Source organism: Egretta garzetta, unplaced genomic scaffold (assembly GCF_000687185.1).
Source record: "Egretta garzetta isolate BGI_Z169 unplaced genomic scaffold, ASM68718v1 scaffold45, whole genome shotgun sequence".
NCBI lineage: Eukaryota > Metazoa > Chordata > Aves > Pelecaniformes > Ardeidae > Egretta > Egretta garzetta.
Genome location: NW_009260028.1, coordinates 12579340 through 12595660, shown reverse-complemented (window position 1 = coordinate 12595660; position 16321 = coordinate 12579340). Strand labels below are relative to the sequence as shown.

The window sequence follows — 16321 nt, the reverse complement described above, 5'->3', positions numbered from 1 at the left end:
GACTGTCGCGCAATACTCTCACTGCCAGGAGTTGCCTCACGTTGCCGCTGTCTTCCAACAGCCTTTCTTACTGAGGAGTGTCAACGCACCACCATGACAAAGGGAAGACTTCTTATGCTTTAAGGAGCTGGGGGAAAAAAAATCAATACTCTGTGCTGTATTTATTACACAAATGTACAATGTAGAGAGTTCAATAAAAGCTGTTTGATTGCAGAAGGACTCTGGGTATTTTAATGGCCGTTCAAGGTGAAAGTGTGTTAGACTGTAGGCTGTGGGAAGTTTGTCAGCTGCAGAAGACCTCTCGCTCTCAGCGCATGGACTGCAGCGGTCCGCAGTTCTGTTCTGCCCTCAGCTGCTGCCACGGCAGGGATTGGTGGTGAGCCGGCCCCAGGGTCTGCTTCTCGTCTCTGGCTTTAGTACCGTCCTGGTGTCCCTGTGCAGGGCAGGGCTCGGGCAGGCGGCAGGGCTCGGGCTCTGGTGCCGCTGTTGGAAGTTCCTACAGCAGCAGGTGCCTGTGCACTCGGTTGGGTGGGTGTTTCTGAATAAATGTGAGGGGCGTGGGCCAGCCTGTGATGTCTGTGAGAAGGCCATGTCTTTTGGGAATTCTGGTGAAGCTATAATGTTAAAAGGTGCACCAATTCACAGGAGGAGCATGGGTGTTGGTCTGTGGAAGAAGCCAAAAGGGATGGCTGTGTTGTTTAGATCTGTGGATTGGTGCTGCCGCTCAGCACCTTGGTTGATGGCTCAAGTTAAACCGCGATGAAGGTGGTTTATATCTGCTGGGCCAAGCAAATAAGCCCCTCATCCCTTTGGGGTTTTTTTTGGTCCCCATTTCCTTATGTAGTCAGCCCTCCCTCAGCCCCCATCCAAATAGCTTAGCACCCTGTCGGCCAGTCTCCCTGGGACATTGTTCCATCTCACAGAGACTCGGGGAACAGCTGGTGGGTGGAGAGGCATGGGGGGGCGCTTCCTCTGCCTGCCCCGGGGTGCCAGGGCCAGTCCCACGGGCGTGCGGCACGAGCCCCTTGCTGGCTCGCGCGCCTGCGTGCCGGCTGTTCTTAGAGGGGCACGGTTCCTCTGCCGGCTCACGGCCATGGAGCGCCCGGTCCTCTGCTTTATCTTCCTGCTCCTGCTCCGGTGTGCTCTCCAGCAGCATGGGGTGACTGGCGCAGCGGGCAAACGCTACGCTGAACTCCCTTTACCTTACACATCCTTTTCATGTGATTAGGTGAAATGCTGCCGTTGCCGGCAGCGATTGCAGAGCATTGCCTTACCTTTACCTCTTGTCAGCCTGCTCGGAGGCAAGAGGGATCCCGATAACGCCGCCCGATATGCAGAAGGCCAATGTCGCTCCCGGGCTCGCCCGTGCAAGGAAAGAGCGCCTCAGCAGAAAGGCCAAAGGCCAACCAGGCACCCAGAGCAGCAGGCAGCCCGGGGGATCAAGTTCCACCTGCCAGCAGGCTAAAGGCATGCCTGCCCCCCACCTCGCTGCCCCCGTCCCCAAGGGGGAGCTGAGACAGCTAAAAAAGACCCTAGGGAGGTAGATTGGGGGCCGTTTTAGCCAGTGCAGCTATTGAGAGAAACATCTGGGGCTCCTCAGCATCCGCCAAGGGCATCCCGTTAGCAGCAGCTTTTCATCCCCCCCTACCTCCCCACCCCCCGGGTTTGGGTGTTGGGTGCAGGTGATGGCACACACCCTGTTTTTGCAGAAGGAGGCAAGACATTTCCCGACCACTGAGGCGCTGCCTAACGGCACTGTGAGGACTGATCTGGCCCCAGCTGCGGAGGTGCCCCTCCTCCTGGGTCACTGCCACAGGGAAAATTACTGGGTGATAACCTGCTGTACTGGCTCTGGGGATGAACGGAGGACTTCAGTCTGGAAAGTTACCTTACAAAAGCAATAAATTGTGAGTGAGGGAGCCTGCAGGACCTGACCTATGATGTGGCAGTGAGCAGAGCAGCCAACTCACCTTCAACCACCCACGCACCCCTGCCTTCATCTCAAGAAAAAAATCCACCCCTGTTTAGGGGAAAAGCCCAGTGCTGTTTACGCTGCAGGCTGCGCTACTCTTTCAGTGGCTAAAACCACGTCATCGCTGCTTCCAACAAACGCACCGTCTTCTTTCGCACCTGCCCCTCTCAGGCTTTGAACAGCCACTGCCTCTTCTAGTGGCAACCAGTGGCATTTGTATGCCCAAACAGACAGACAGGGCAAGTGGCCCGCCTGCCCGCCCACCCCTATATTCCCTGCTTAGCGTGGTGTGGAGCAGATACTTGGTGTCCACGGGGAAACCGGAGTGAAGGCAACATGCTGATTCACGGTGAGACCGCTGCCTTTTGGACGCACCAGGATACGGGAACGCACTCATCAGCCCCATGGGGCAAGCACAGCAGGTCTGACCCACGAAGGGTGGGAATCCCAGCATGTTTGGAGCTGCTCGTGCCTTGGGTTCCTTCCAGCGTCCTCCCAAGAAAAGCCAGTGGGTCTGCTCTTCCCTGCCTGTCTCTGGAGCTCAGCTCTGCCTGCAGCCACCAGCAGTAGGTGCACCATCAGAGGCGGCACAGCGGATGCACTGAAAACATCCGTGGTTGTACAAGCAAATGCTGCCCTCTCCTGAAACAGGTGGGTGTGAATGGCTTCTTCAGCCCAGTAATAAAAATGTGACTTTCCTAACCCATTTCTGCCTTGGGCTGTGACAGGCTTGGGCTAGTGCACCTTGCACCGCGTACCTCGCTCCTTCGTACAGACCCCTGCCGAGGCGAGGCTAGTCACGAAATGCAGTGCTGCTCAGAGGTGTCAATGGGGTCTAGCTATGAGCAACTAAATTCTTTATTTGTTTTTGGTAAGACTTAAATGATGGGGTGCAGGGCTTCATAAAAATCCATATTTTGGACAGATGGCACATGTCATGGTTCAGCTGGGATAGTTTGGCACTAAAATAAGGCTTTTATACCAAGTGTGTTGAACAGGTGAAAAATATGTTAAACAGCAACTAATCACAGAATCACAGAATCACAGAATCGCAAGGGTTGGAAGGGACCTCGGGAGATCATCTAGTCCAACCCCCCTGCTAAAGCAGGCTCTCCTAGAGCATTCTACACAGGACTTTGTCCAGTCAGGCTTTGAATATCTCCAGAGAAGGAGACTCCACAGCCCCCTTGGGCAGCCTGTTCCAGTGCTCTGTCACCTCCTTTTCCCCCAGTTTACCCGTGCAATTCGGATAGCAGGTATTATCATGGTTATTCCAACTCACAGTCCCATTCAACTCACCCAGTAGTGGTTTTAACCCCGTGTCCTCACAGCAAAATGGCTTTCTCTGACAGCCAAAGATAAGCCAAGGGCCAAGGAAAGCCCGTTGTGCCCTGAGTCCTCTGCTGGGCTTTCCCAGAACGTTGCCTACCCTTCTTCGCCTGACATCCTATCAAGCCCTACCATGGAGCTTCAACTGCTTTGATGAAGCCATTTTGATTATTAAATTACTTGGGAGGGAAAAACGTGGATTTCTTCCCACTTAGTAGGGCAAGATCAGGAACATTTTAAAACCCGATCGTCTTCTCTAGGAGAAAACTTCACCAGGGGTGGAGAATGGCTCTGTGGTCACGAAAGATCTCTCCTCCCAAGCACCCAGAAGTAAAACCCGAGCGCTGCGCCCCTTCCAACCCTGCCGAGATGACTCCTATGCAACTACCTCTGCAACGAGTCTTTTCCATGATGCTTTAAAAGCTAAGGCACTCTCCCTGTGCACGGGCACAAACTCTCCCATGGCACCTTCTTGGGAGCGCAAGGAGCCATCCCGGTCCTCTCAGCCACCTCCGTCAACCCCTGTGCCTCCCTCTCTTCTTATGGACGGCTGGCTGGTTCTCTCCGGTTGTTGCTTCCTGGCCTGAGGACGATGCTGTTTAGTCAGCGGGATCCTGCAGGGTAAAAGCTGCTCCTCAGATAAAGGACAGGGCGGTGCGAGCCTGCTGGGGAATAAACAGCCACCCAATGTGCTTCCATGTGTTTTCTTGTCTTAGTAAAGCTTCGACACAGGCACTGCAGAAGGGCAAGGTGAGATTAGGTAACCCACGGGACACGGTTTTATGATGATCGAGGGCCGTGAAGCGCCTGGGGCATCTGCGTGGAGCGGAAGCACGACAAGGATGCTGGCGCAGACCCCAGCCAGCCCCCTGCGGACCAGCTCCTCCTCTGCTCTTAACCCAGGCGCAGGCAAAGCAGGAAAACCCATGTCAGAATGCCTGCTGGCCTCGCCGGCCGGGGGCAAAACCAGTTCCCTGCGTGCCCGTGTGGCCGGTGATGGCGAACAGAGTCAGACCGCATAGCGGCTCTAGGGACGGTGGTGGTGGTGGTGGGCAAATTGCTTGAGCGTTCTGATCAGCTGTAGCTAACAGCTTTTGCCTTGCCCCAAAAAAGGGGACGTGGAGGGGGATTTTTTTTTTCCAAAGTCCCCAAGCTTGCCGTTTGAGATCTTTTCTGAAGAAAATCTTTCATTAAAAAAATATTTCTCTAAACAAAGTGTTTTATTTCAAGATGATCTTCTGTCCCTCCCACACCCATCTAAATCTGGGTTTCCTTTAAGGTTGAAAAGAACACCATTTCTTGCAGTGTGGTCACCAAGGGGAAGAATCTTATTTTTTAACGTGGCTTTACTTCAAGCACACGCCGCTTCAGGCAATGGCCAGGAAGGGGGTGGCTGGGTTATTCTGTAACTGCAATGCCCAGAAAACACGATTCTTGCCGGGGTTAGGGTTATTTGCAGCCTCTTTACAAGAGTCCTGTATGCTCTGCGTCACATCAGATAGCCCACAAGATTTTTCTACAACGGATTACCTCTGGCAATGTTTTCCAGAGAGTTCATTTATTGCAAAAAGACCAAAGGTAATGTCATTCCTGTGCTAATACCTACAGCAGTCGTGTCTTCAAAAGGTTTAGTTCCAAAATAAGCATTCCAATAAGATTCTCGCCTGATGATCTGAATAGCAGTGAAGTTTCCTTCGCGACTGCATTTTGGGGGAGCATGGCCCCAGCCCGGGCCAGGTGGCTCTGTGCACTGCCCCAGCTGTGGGAAGGAGCGGGGAAAGGAGGGATCGAAATTCCCATGGGCTTTTCCTCTTACGGGAAATCTGCACCCAGATAATTTCCTAATTGCCCAGCCACCGTTCGGGAATTACCACAAAGCCGAAGCTGTTCACTGCTTTTGGCTGATTTGATAGCAAAGCAGTTGCGTGAGGAGCGGGAGCTAGCGTGAGAACACAAAAGGTTTAGGGCTGGAGATGGTGTGGAGACTAACCCTAGGTTCCCAGAGGACACACAGGGAGTCCGTATCAGACAGCACCTAAGGTCATCTGTCACTTCTGTCGTTGCTTATGCCTGATTCAGCAAGGCACATGCTGACACAGACGAGCGGGGTTTAAGCAGCAGGTTACATATCAGACACAAAATCAGATCAGAAACGAAATTCTAAAAAAACCACCATGGAATTGCTGGGGGCTGGGTTGAGAGCACATAAGCAAACGGCTTATCTTTTTTTATACCCCAATCATTCACGTTCGGAGAGCAATCAGGTGCTGGGCATAATTAGGCGTGGGGCAGGACCCAATCAGCGTCCCCCCACAGAGCGCCTACCGCCACTCATTGGCGTCCCCTGCCACCGGGCACGTATAAGCTCGGCGCTGGAGCGCAGCGAAGGCACTCGCCTCATACACCGAAGGTGGTAAGTATGGCTTATCTGCTATCCACCGCGCCGCTTTTCTATAGCGGCAGACCGCACGGGAGCCGTGCCTACCGACCAGGTAACTTCGCTGTGATGGAGAGGCTTGAAAAGAGGAGGCATCTGGTAGCCTCTGCCTCTCAGTCTTTTCAAAGGTTGACTCTGCTCTGGGGGTCGTCTGCGCTTTCAGCAAGATCTGAATAAATCTGAAAACTGGGGAGGTTCTGGCTTTCTGCTACACGGTGAGTTGGGCGGTGGAGCGGGTTGTCAGGAGAGCCTGTGCAGTCTCCATCCTTGCAGGTTTTTCAAGACCCCAGGGGACAAAGCCCTGAGCAACCTGGGCTGAACTTAGTGCTGATCCAGCTTTGAGCAGGAGGCTGGACTGGGGACCTTCTGAGGTCCCTTCCAGTCTGGGTCACTCCATGATGCAGTTAAAGTGATGTTGCATTTGTCTTGCTCAGTGACAGCAGTGCCATTTCTTTAAAACAGAGCAAGAAAATAACATTTTGCTTTGAATGGGGCGAGTTCGCGTGTAACTCTCTGCCCTGCTGAGTTCATCTCATTTTCCCTCAGTCTCCTTAATGAGTGTCTTGATTTTCTTCCTTTTGAAGTTATCACTGCAGTCTGATAACCTAATAAATGCAATCTCCTATCTGGAAAGTACTCTATAAACGGTGCTCTTTGTCATGTGGTTTCAGTCAGTGGCAGCAGCTGCAGGATTGCGCGATAGCGTGCTCGGTCTCTTGGCTTGCCTCTCCGCTCCAGTGGGAATTTCCATTTGTCCTTTGTCCAGTCTTGTGCTGTCTCAAGCGTCTCTGTTTAGAAGAGAGTAACGGGGCCATTGCAGGAGATCAGATGTATTGGACAGCTGATCAGATGATAGCTGAAGGTTCGGGCAGGGGTTAGGAGGAGTACTGGGATGTAGGTAAGAGTTTTGGTAATCAAGAGATGTATCTTCGCTTTGAGATATAACATGAGTTAAAACTGCACTGGAGGCAGCGTGGGGAGATGTTTGCACTGGGCATTGCTCCTCTCAGCCATCCTTGGCTGCAGTCAGACTGGCCACAGTGGCCCCATGCCTCTTCCTGCCCACACTTCCCACCCAGCCTCCATGGTCATGGGATGTGACTGCTGAGACCATCAGTAGGGGAGCGGCTCGCTGGTGTTGTGCCAAGGCCTCTGAAAGATATGGGTAGGTCAGATTCTTCCCACCCTTTGGTACTGTTTCAGGCCGTCTGCTGTCTCACATAGATGGTATCAGGGTTCCCACACTGCAGGCAATTTTTAAGCTTACCTTCAGAACTGCAGCAGGTTTAGACATATCTTAATTTAAATATGAATCCAAACCCCGGGCACAGCGATGCAGAGACCTTGGAGTGGTTCATAACTGGAAGGTCCTGCAGCACCACGCTGGGAATTAACCAGCTCTTGAGGAGATATGTGAGAAATCGTCTAGCAGAGAGGAACATCGATGTTGACTTAGGCAAGGACCAGGTCTTGTTCCTTTGCCCTCTGACCACCTAGAAAATACGGCTGTATCCACTTTGGGTGAGCAAACAAATGAAAACCCCATTCTTGTTATTTTTTAATATCAGATGTTAAAGCAACTGAACACAATGAAGAGGACGCAACCTTACTTTAGAAAGTGGAAAGCCAGGAATGCTCTTCCCTCCATGAAGTCCTCCTGCAGTAGCCATCTCAGCACGGCTTTAGGGCTGGGTTGGCTGCTCCTGGTGGGGCCAACGTTAGGGCCTGTGGCACTTTTTGGCAGTGGTGAGGGAGGTGCTCGAGTGCTGCCATTCCCAGGTGGGTGCCCAAGGAATGTTGGGGTACTCCTGAGCCCCCAGGGAGGTCGCCCACCTTCCCCCAGGGCTTGGCAGGTGGCTGTCCCTGCAGCCGGACGCATGGTGTTGGCCCCCCACGCGCTCAGCTGAAACACAAAGTGGCTCTGGGACCGCTGCCCTAAAGTGGGGGTGCAAACCCCAGACCCTCTCCATCAATCCCCGCAGCTCGATGTTGCTCCTGGGGAAAGATGCCCCATGGGGGAAGATGGGGCACAGGCAGCGCGCCCACGCAGCCGGGGCTGGAGGGGAGAGGGGGCTTGCGTGGGGCAGGGAGCCACGCACCAACAAAGAGGGAAGAAGCCCATGGAAGCAGCCCTAATAATTTCAGCCCCCCCTGCCTCTCCTCTCACCCCACCCCACTGCAAAATGTTGGAGATGGGCATCACCAGAAAAAAAAAAAAAGAAAAATACTCAACACCTTGTAAAATCTAGTTTGCCAACATTTTGGTTGGTAACCGGTGACCTGAGTTGTGAAAGCATGATAACTACCTCTGATACACTGGGGCTTATCTCTTCTTTACCGACAAGTGACTTTTGCTCCTTCCCAGTTAATTCATTAGGTAAACAAGGATTTGCTTGGGGAGATACACTCAAGGCCGACACAAATCCTGGCTTGCAAGGAAATGAACATTTTTTTTTTTTTCCTTTAATCCCTCCCAAGAAGCAACAGGTCTGGCAGCAGCGGGGAAGAACACCGGGATGCAAAGTTTACCAGGAGAGTTTTTGCTGGCTGCAGGGTCCAAGCTGTTTTGGTGTGACCACCCTGCACCGTCGTGGTCTCTGCTTTGTGAGGCCAGTGTCAGTGTCTCCAGAGGTGAAAAGGCAGCTCAGCACCTGACGTGAAGGCATCCCGCTGTCCCCTGCCTACCACCCCACTTCGGGCTTCGGTCACGGGGCCAGGCGGAGGCATGAGGCTGTTGACCTCCATCTTCTGAGATGCCTGGGTGCCTCTGGCTGAGATGAAAGCTCAGCTGCATGCCATGGGCTGTTTCAGCCCTCTGCTATGGGTAGAACAACGGAGTGGTGTGTATTTCTGTGTTTCAGGGACAGCCCAACATTCAGGGAGCGAACCGCAGCCCCATCCTCCTGAGCCAGTGGGGAAACCTCCGGGAAAGCACGGTGCTGACCTCAGGTAGTCCTGCCGCGCTGCTTCCGAGAAGCTCCTGCCAAGCGGGTGAAGTGAGCAAGAGAGCAGAAGGAGGATGGCAGAAACGGTAATTAAGGCTGCCCTTGGGCTCACATGTCGAGCCACAAACTAATTAGGTAATCAGAACCCAGCCATAACAACGTGCTGGCTGCTTGCCTGGCTGCTGTGAGTTAGCTGGGCTTTGCAGGCACCATGGGCAGCCCGGCTGTTGAGGAGGGGCAGAGCGGTGGCTTTGTGGCCAGGGATGAAGGCGATGCTCTGCAGACCTGTTGGCCTCCGCTATCTGTGCTGCACACTTTGGCTCCAGCATCCTCCTGTCAGCGGCCTCAATTCCCTCCCCGGGGCAGTGGCTGGCGTGGATTTCCCACACCCCCCTCCCTTCCCCACTGGCTGCAGGTCCCGTCCTTCTGCAGGCAGTCCTCCGCTGTTAGAAATGAGGCATTTCTTCTTTGCACCGCTGGTTTGGTTCTACCAAATTTCAAAATTACGTCTTTGTTCTCAGTCTGAAGTTAAATGTAGAAGGAAGGTCCAGCATCATGCTCTTGAGAATTCCTACTGCATTACACTTGCTCTAATTGCAAAATGCACCACTGCAGCAGCATGGGGAGATAGGGCAGGCTACGCTACAACAAGCAGGTCAACGCCAACTTTCATCATCAATCAAGTATGACCCAAGTCTCTAACCATGACCCTGCTGAGCTGCAAGGTCTCTCTGTGCAACAAAGGCTGAATCAGGGCAAATTCATTCTGTGAACACGCCAGAAAAGAAACTTCCAATTACCGAGATCATGTGTCTTTTCTCCATGTGGCTGGTTTGCTTAGCACAAAAGGGTGGCTGCTGAGCTGCAGAGGGTCACACCAAAGCTCCCCGTAACCCTTGTTTCTGCTGTTGGTCAGTAGCAGGTGCTGAGAATAAACTATGAAAGCAGAGCCCTCCTTTTCTCTGTATATGCACCTGCAAGACAGAGAAACCAGCACAGCAAATTACTGCAGTGTGCAGGTACCATTAGGGCCAGGGTGTTTAAAAAGCCACTAATGAGCTTGACCTTTGTGACCTTGTTTAACCCTTTTCTGGTTCCACTTTTACCTGCTCTGCTCCTATAGCTGTTCCCGATAATTTCATTTTGCCTTACTATTTGGTGCCAAGAAACAAAACAGTGTTCCTCAGTCACCTTTTCCAGATCCCCCAGGCTTTACAGCCTTCTCTCATCACCGGCCACCAGTCTCATTTCCAGTCCGATGAATCCTCCTCTATTTAAGCTGGTTTACTGTGGAACTTGCTCTGTATTCCTGAGCACCTTTGCTGCCCTTCCCTGATGCTTTGTTTCTTATCGATTCGCTCTTCTTACTTTTAATACACTCGGATGCCAGAGTAGAGGTGTCCTCTGGCCCTTCGAGGTCTGCTACCACCATACAAGTATTCTCACATTATTTCTAGGTAGACTTATCTGCAGTTTCTTCACTGCTAGGGTGAAAAATACTGATCTTGACCAAAAAATTAAATACACAGCACTGAATTTTCTAGTGGAGGGGATGCTTCAATGTACCTTATAGCAGGGGAAGACTTACTGGAGATGGTGGCCAGGTGATGCTTTACCGTGTACGTGGTTTAGTATACCGCTCCAAAAAGAGCAATTTGGTGCATCCATAGAGCTGGGTTTCTGAAATGCTGCAGTAGGGTTGCCCCACGCAGGCTGGCCACCTTCCTTCAAGGTTCCTTGCCTTCAAGAACGATTGCCCAGGTGCCTGCCTGCCTGCTTTTTCTCCCTGGCAACTATGGGTCTCTATTTTCACAATGCAGGGGCTGACCAAGGCGTGCCTGCTCATGAACGGCAGTTGCGTGGGAAGTCAGGAAAGCAAAGCTGACAGCACGTGGATTCTTCCCAGCTTGCCCAGTAAATGCACATGGACAGCTGCAACGCCTGCCGCCAAGTCTCCACACTCCTGTATGCCCTTGTAAGTAATTCCTTCTTGCTGGTTATTTCAGCATGCAGGAAGCTCAGTGCCTTTTTCTGAAGATGAAGTACTATGGTTACACCAGGATGGCCATGACCAGAAGTCAGTAGTTTGACCGTATGTTACATTGATGATGGTTTACTTTCCAGAAGGCAAAACCTGCCTAGTGCCTCTTCTCTAGGAAGAACTTTCTCACTCCCTTTGATCTTGCAGAAAGCCGTGGCTGGCTCAAGGCTCAGCTCTGTGTTTTCCAGCACACATCTGAAAGCATCTGCTAGCTGGGGGCATCTCATTTTAGAAGAATTAAGAAAGAGATAGTTCAGAGACAGATTTCAACCAGGGACTTGTGCACTTCTGCAGAGTGGACTCTGTGAGCTCTGGTGTTGCACAGCAGAAGCGAGGGCGCTCCCAAGTGCCCGGCACTGGAGGAGATGCCGTAATGGCTCTCCTGGCTGTAGCGTACTGCACGCGGACACCCCAAAGCTGTTGCCCCCATCCCATTGTGCAGCACGGTTACTAACAGCCATGCAGTCATCAGTCGGAGGGCCGCAGTTTGGCTGCCCTTGTTCATTCAATCTAAGATTTCTAAGTGCTAGCAATGCCTTCACCGATGGCTAAGAGACCTTCACTAAAAGAGATTGCCAGTGCCCGGGCTTTTAAAGAAGTAGAAAATGGCCCATGCAGAGGTTGCCTGCCCTGCGTGAGCGACCCGTGAGCGCGGTGCAAGGCAAAGCGGCTGCTATGAGCGGCTCTCGTCCTCATGGCAGCGGGTTTGTTCCCAGGGTGATGTAAGCCTGCCGAAGTGCCCAGGCCAGGCTAGATGAGAGGTGCTTTAATGGCCCAGCAAACCAGACCCAGACAAGCTACTAAAGATAAGGCTGTCCTATAAATGTCAGGGGAACTGTGGACACGTCCCCGCCGTGCCAAAAATGCAAGACATGAGTTCAGCTCCAGCGTGTGAGGAACCGGCGCCCGTGGGAGGTGCGGCGCTGCTCTGTGTGGATGCCTGCCAGCCGGGAGCCGGCCGGGGGAGCTTCGTACAGCATGCTGGGCAGGACACAGCCAGACAGCACAGCCACCCAAAACAGCCTCCGGATCTGGCCCGTGACGGAGGAGTGGGCTCCACATCCTCAGGGCTGATCCAGCAAACTCTGCAGCCAGGCATTCGCCCAGCGCAATCCCCGCAGCTAGCGCCCGAGGACAGGATCGGCCCTCTTCAGGCAAAATTTTTGGTTTTTTTCTCAGCTGTTGTGCTGAACAGGATAACATTCTTGGGTTTTAGCAAATCAGCATCAGGGTGCCACGGGGCAGCAAGGCAGGGCTGGTGCCAGGGCCCATCCCACCCACAGGGCACCGGGCCAGCCCCAGCCCAGGGCATCAGGGTCCCCCCTGGGTATGGGGTCTGGCTGAGGGGGCCCATGCAGCATCTCTAGGGCAGGGACTGAACCATACCCCACTGTACAGCAGTGAGGAAAATACACTGGGACACATCACACCATATCTTTTACTTTGCAGAATTGCATGGAGGGGCTTGGTTTGTTTTCTCTGCTCTGGTTGAACCACAGATGGCAGCCGATGTAGCAAAAACCTCTGGACTTTCTGAGATTGCCATGTGAAACCTGACCGAGTTTTGGGGGTAGAAGCAGGGTGGGGGTAGGAAGACAAGGTGCTATTTTAATTAAGAATGAATTATTTACATTTCTCCAAAGATACAGAGATAGACTAATTCTGATACCCCTTGAGCCAATTCTGACCTGCTATAACCTCAGCAAGAATCACTTGGTTTGCCAAGATTGTTTTTGTCCTGGACACCTTATGGAATAACATACCATGAGCAAAAGCAGAAATCTTGGAGAAAACCCGTCCTTGTCCACTGCAATCCTGAACTGATACCAGCAGCTGCAGGGCCAGAGGGTCCCCAGCCACATCCTTTAGGAGCACCAGGGGCATTTGCCACAGATTCTTGTATCCATAGACCTGCTGCCGCCAGGCCCACACACTGAGCTCACGCAGCTGGGGAAGGAAGCTGACCGCGCTCATATTATTTTTATAGTAAAATACGGTAGCCATTAGGAAAGGAATTTGATAGGAACTTTGGAAAATTTGCCCCGGAGTGAGAGAAAGGCTGTTCTTTTTAGGGGGTGGCAATGCAAAAGAGCAGCCCCGTTTGCCAGTTCCTACCTCTGCCCTCCCGGGGCGGCTCACCCCAGCACGTGAGGCAGCGTGGGTTGCCTTCCCCTGCCCCGTCCCCTCGCCCGGCTCTGCCACCGCAGACCCCGGAGCCACACGGCACCTCGCCGTGCCACATCACGCCTTGCTGGGGTTCAAAGGGCACGGTGGTACCTCGTTTACTACCGTTACCGGCTAAAGGTAAATAAATGGCCTTGCTTTCTTCTCTCGAGCTGACTTCCTGCAATCGAGATGTAGAATGTAACAACGCAGGTCAGTCTTTTGAAAGCTGGGCTTTAGTTAAACATCACCTGAAGGAGCTGGAGTCTCCACGCGTGCGCGTGCTAATGCTCAGCTCCATTGAAATCCTCAAGCATTTCGGTGGCTTTTAGAGCAGATGGGAAATGGCTGCAGCTGTGGGGGAAGCTCATTTATTGAGTTACTGCCTCGCATTTACCAGCACTCAGTAGAGGTTGTAATGTGCGCAGTAACACTTTCCATGGAGGGAGAGGTGAGAGCGTGAGTGTAATACTTCATCATTTCTGGGCCTGAGATGTGAGGAGGCTGGCTCCTTTTGGTAGTAAAGACCTGCACTACACCACTACCCCGGTACCCTTGCAAAGCAAGAAGCGTTTCTATCATGCTTGCAAAACCTGGAGGGAGGGGTGTGTCTTTAAGTAAATCAGCGTGTCATCCCTGCTCCATATGGACCTTCTGTCAGCAGACAGCCATCTGCCTGGCCGCGATAGCGGACAAGGATAACTGGAGTTCAAGGTTCAAAGGATGATAGTAGGCGAGAGCTGTGCAAAGAAGAGCTGCACAGCGAGGGAGTGGGGCTTTGTCACCCCACTCGGAGAGAGACGTGCTGCCTATCGACCAGGGGCAATATGTTTGTGGCCCCAATAAATGCAGCCCTCCTTGTCAATCTTTTCCCTCCGACTTTTAAAAAGTCCAAGGACACAAGTTCCCTGGCTGCGTGGCAAGATGCATTCGGTTGCATGTTGGGCAAACAAGTCTCTCTCATTCTGGTTGCAATTGCAACGTGACGTGGTTCTTGGCTTCTGCTGGAGTCTGACAGGGACTAGCAGAACCGGGAGCCTGTATGGCACTGATCCAAGAACTCAGTTTAATGATTTGCAAAAAAATTTCCAGAGTTCCCTGTGGCTTTGGCCTTTCTGATGGCTTGGAGCCATCCTTGCAAGTCTGGAAGTCCTGGCCAGGCAAGCAACGGTTGGCCCAGAGATAGCTAAAAATGTGAAAAGCAGAGGTGGTGCCAGGTAGGACGGAGGAAAGAGGAGGAGCCTCGTACTGTGCACGGCCTTCTGGCTTTCTCACCCGCTACGTAAAATCTCAAGGCTTGTCATCTTTTCTCACTTCATTTAGTTATAGGTCTGGCCTAAGGCCTTCCAGAACAAGACATTTCAGAACAGCCTTGAAAATTAATTACGTTCTTTTTTTATGCAAAAGAATTAACAACTCGTTGTAAGAGTGATGGAAAACCATAGCTAGCTCCTGTTGCCATTGTCAATGGGGACCTTTGCTCTTGTAGTCGGGGGTCTCTCGGTGGCTTTGCTAAAGCTGCTGAAACCTCACTCAGATTTTAACTTGGTTCCTGTTGCGTAACAGTTGCTTTGAGCTGGCATCTTTCTTTTCTTTTTTTTTTTTCCTGCGTTATTTCAGGCCAGAAGAAACAAAGATCTTGCCCAACATCCTGAAGAAAATTGGCTGCACCCCAATGGTCCGAGTCAACAAGATCGGGAAGTCCTATGGGCTCAAGTGTGAGCTCCGTGAGTGTTCCCCTTTCCACCAGGTTTTTCTGTGCCGCGAGGTGAGGGTGAGGGGTGGTGTTGGAGGGGGCTTCAGAAGAGGTTCCATGGAAGCAGGCGCAGACGGGGAGGGCCAGATGTGGCACGTGCTGGGTACTCCCGCTTACTAGCTGACGCTACGGTCATTCGTCAGACCAAACAGGATGGTTTCAAGCTGCAGTGAGCAGGGGGCTAATGGTAGCGGAGGCATCTCTCCTCCCAGATAACTGCAGCACAAGCTCAGAGCAGAGTTTGAATTTGGGGGATGGGTGGACGACAACACGGCAGCGGGAAGGGATGCTGCGGCCCCCGGGGTAGCAGGCAATGTGCACAGGAGAGAATGGCCATGCCTTCCCGAAACGTGGTGGCTGGGATGGGGCAGAGGGAGCGGCTCGGGCTGTGGGGTACGCAGGGCGGCGTGGCCCCTGGCTGCCAGGCAGGGCTCCCACGCAGGGGGCACCCTGCTCTGCCGTGGTGTCGTCTCCACTGGCTCAGCTGGAGCCGGGCCAGGCACTGCCATCTGCGGCAGCACTGTGGCGGGGGCCGCGGCAGCTTCCCGTGGGGGCCTTTGCAAAATGCAGCCCCGGGCAGGGCTGCAGACAGCTGGGTTTATCAGCCATAAGCGTGCCAGGCCCTGGTGGGAAAAGCCAGGCCAAGGGGCTGGCTGTGGGGCTGGGTTTTCCAGCAGGACCCAAGTCCTCCCCCATGAGGGGCTGTTAGCACAGCGCGGGTGGCGTCGCATGTTAGGGTTGTTTTTAGCCCCTGCAGGAATAAGGATGATACAATTAGGCTGCCTCTGTGTGTACGGACTTTTCAGTCTCCTTTCCTGTAACTTTTAACCCTATTTAATGAATTTCAGCTGAACTGGGCAGAAGGACAGTTAAGATTCGGTTAACAGGTGGACTTGATGATCTTAAAGGTCTTTTCCCACCTGAACAATTCCACGATTCTATGATTCAGGCAGTAAGGTTCACCAGTGTCACGCAGCTGGGTAGGAAGGAGAGACTTGGCGAGCGCTCACGCTCAACAAAAGGGCACAGCGGGACCTTGCAGTCCTGTGTGGTGGCCGGGAATCCACCCAGGTAGCTGGCCTCCACTGGGCACTGGGCCGCGAGGAGCACGCCGTGCTCTTCGACCACATCTCTTCTCAGGATCTGGGACCCTCGGGCCCCTAACCCTGCAACTTCCACGTTGCAGCACCTCTCGCTTCCCAGAACGAGACCTGAGGGGACAGTAGGGGACCGTGGAGCAGAGGTGGCAGAGGCGGGAGGGCAGGTCTGCAATGTCTGGTCGCCCTCTGAAGCAGCCTGTCCCTTGGATGAAGTCTTGCTGGGGCAAGTGGCCTTAACTGGAGCCGGAGGATTTGGTGCAAACAGCAGTGGGGAAGCCAGGGAGACCCTGTTTGCTGGGGTGGTGTCTCCCTCCCCTGGTGCAGGAGGGGAAGGGGAGTCAGGGCAGGCAGAGCAGCTTCATGGTCCTCTCTGAGCTGCAGATCAGTACAGAGCCTCTTACCATGCAAATCTACCAAAACTTGAAGCACTGCCACGTCAAGGAAGCTGTTACGGTTGGACACGATTACCTGGTAATCTCTGTGCCTCCAGGGATCTCCAAGCAGCTGAAGTTGCGGCACTTTGCATTATAAAATGTAATGATGAGCACAAGATTCCCGCCCCCCCCCCCCCCCCCCCC

General features: G+C 53.1%; 1 protein-coding gene across 1 annotated transcript in view; it reads left to right on the top strand.

The window, feature by feature from the left end:
• Positions 1–8946: 8946 nt before the first annotated feature.
• The window catches only part of LOC104128264 (cystathionine beta-synthase), a 24574-nt gene continuing 17199 nt past the window's right edge, over positions 8947–16321 (top strand). The window contains 4 exon segments of the mRNA XM_009641019.2: positions 8947–9093; positions 9096–9140; positions 10504–10658; positions 14508–14614. Coding sequence (XP_009639314.2) covers positions 8947–9093; positions 9096–9140; positions 10504–10658; positions 14508–14614 — 454 coding nt within the window.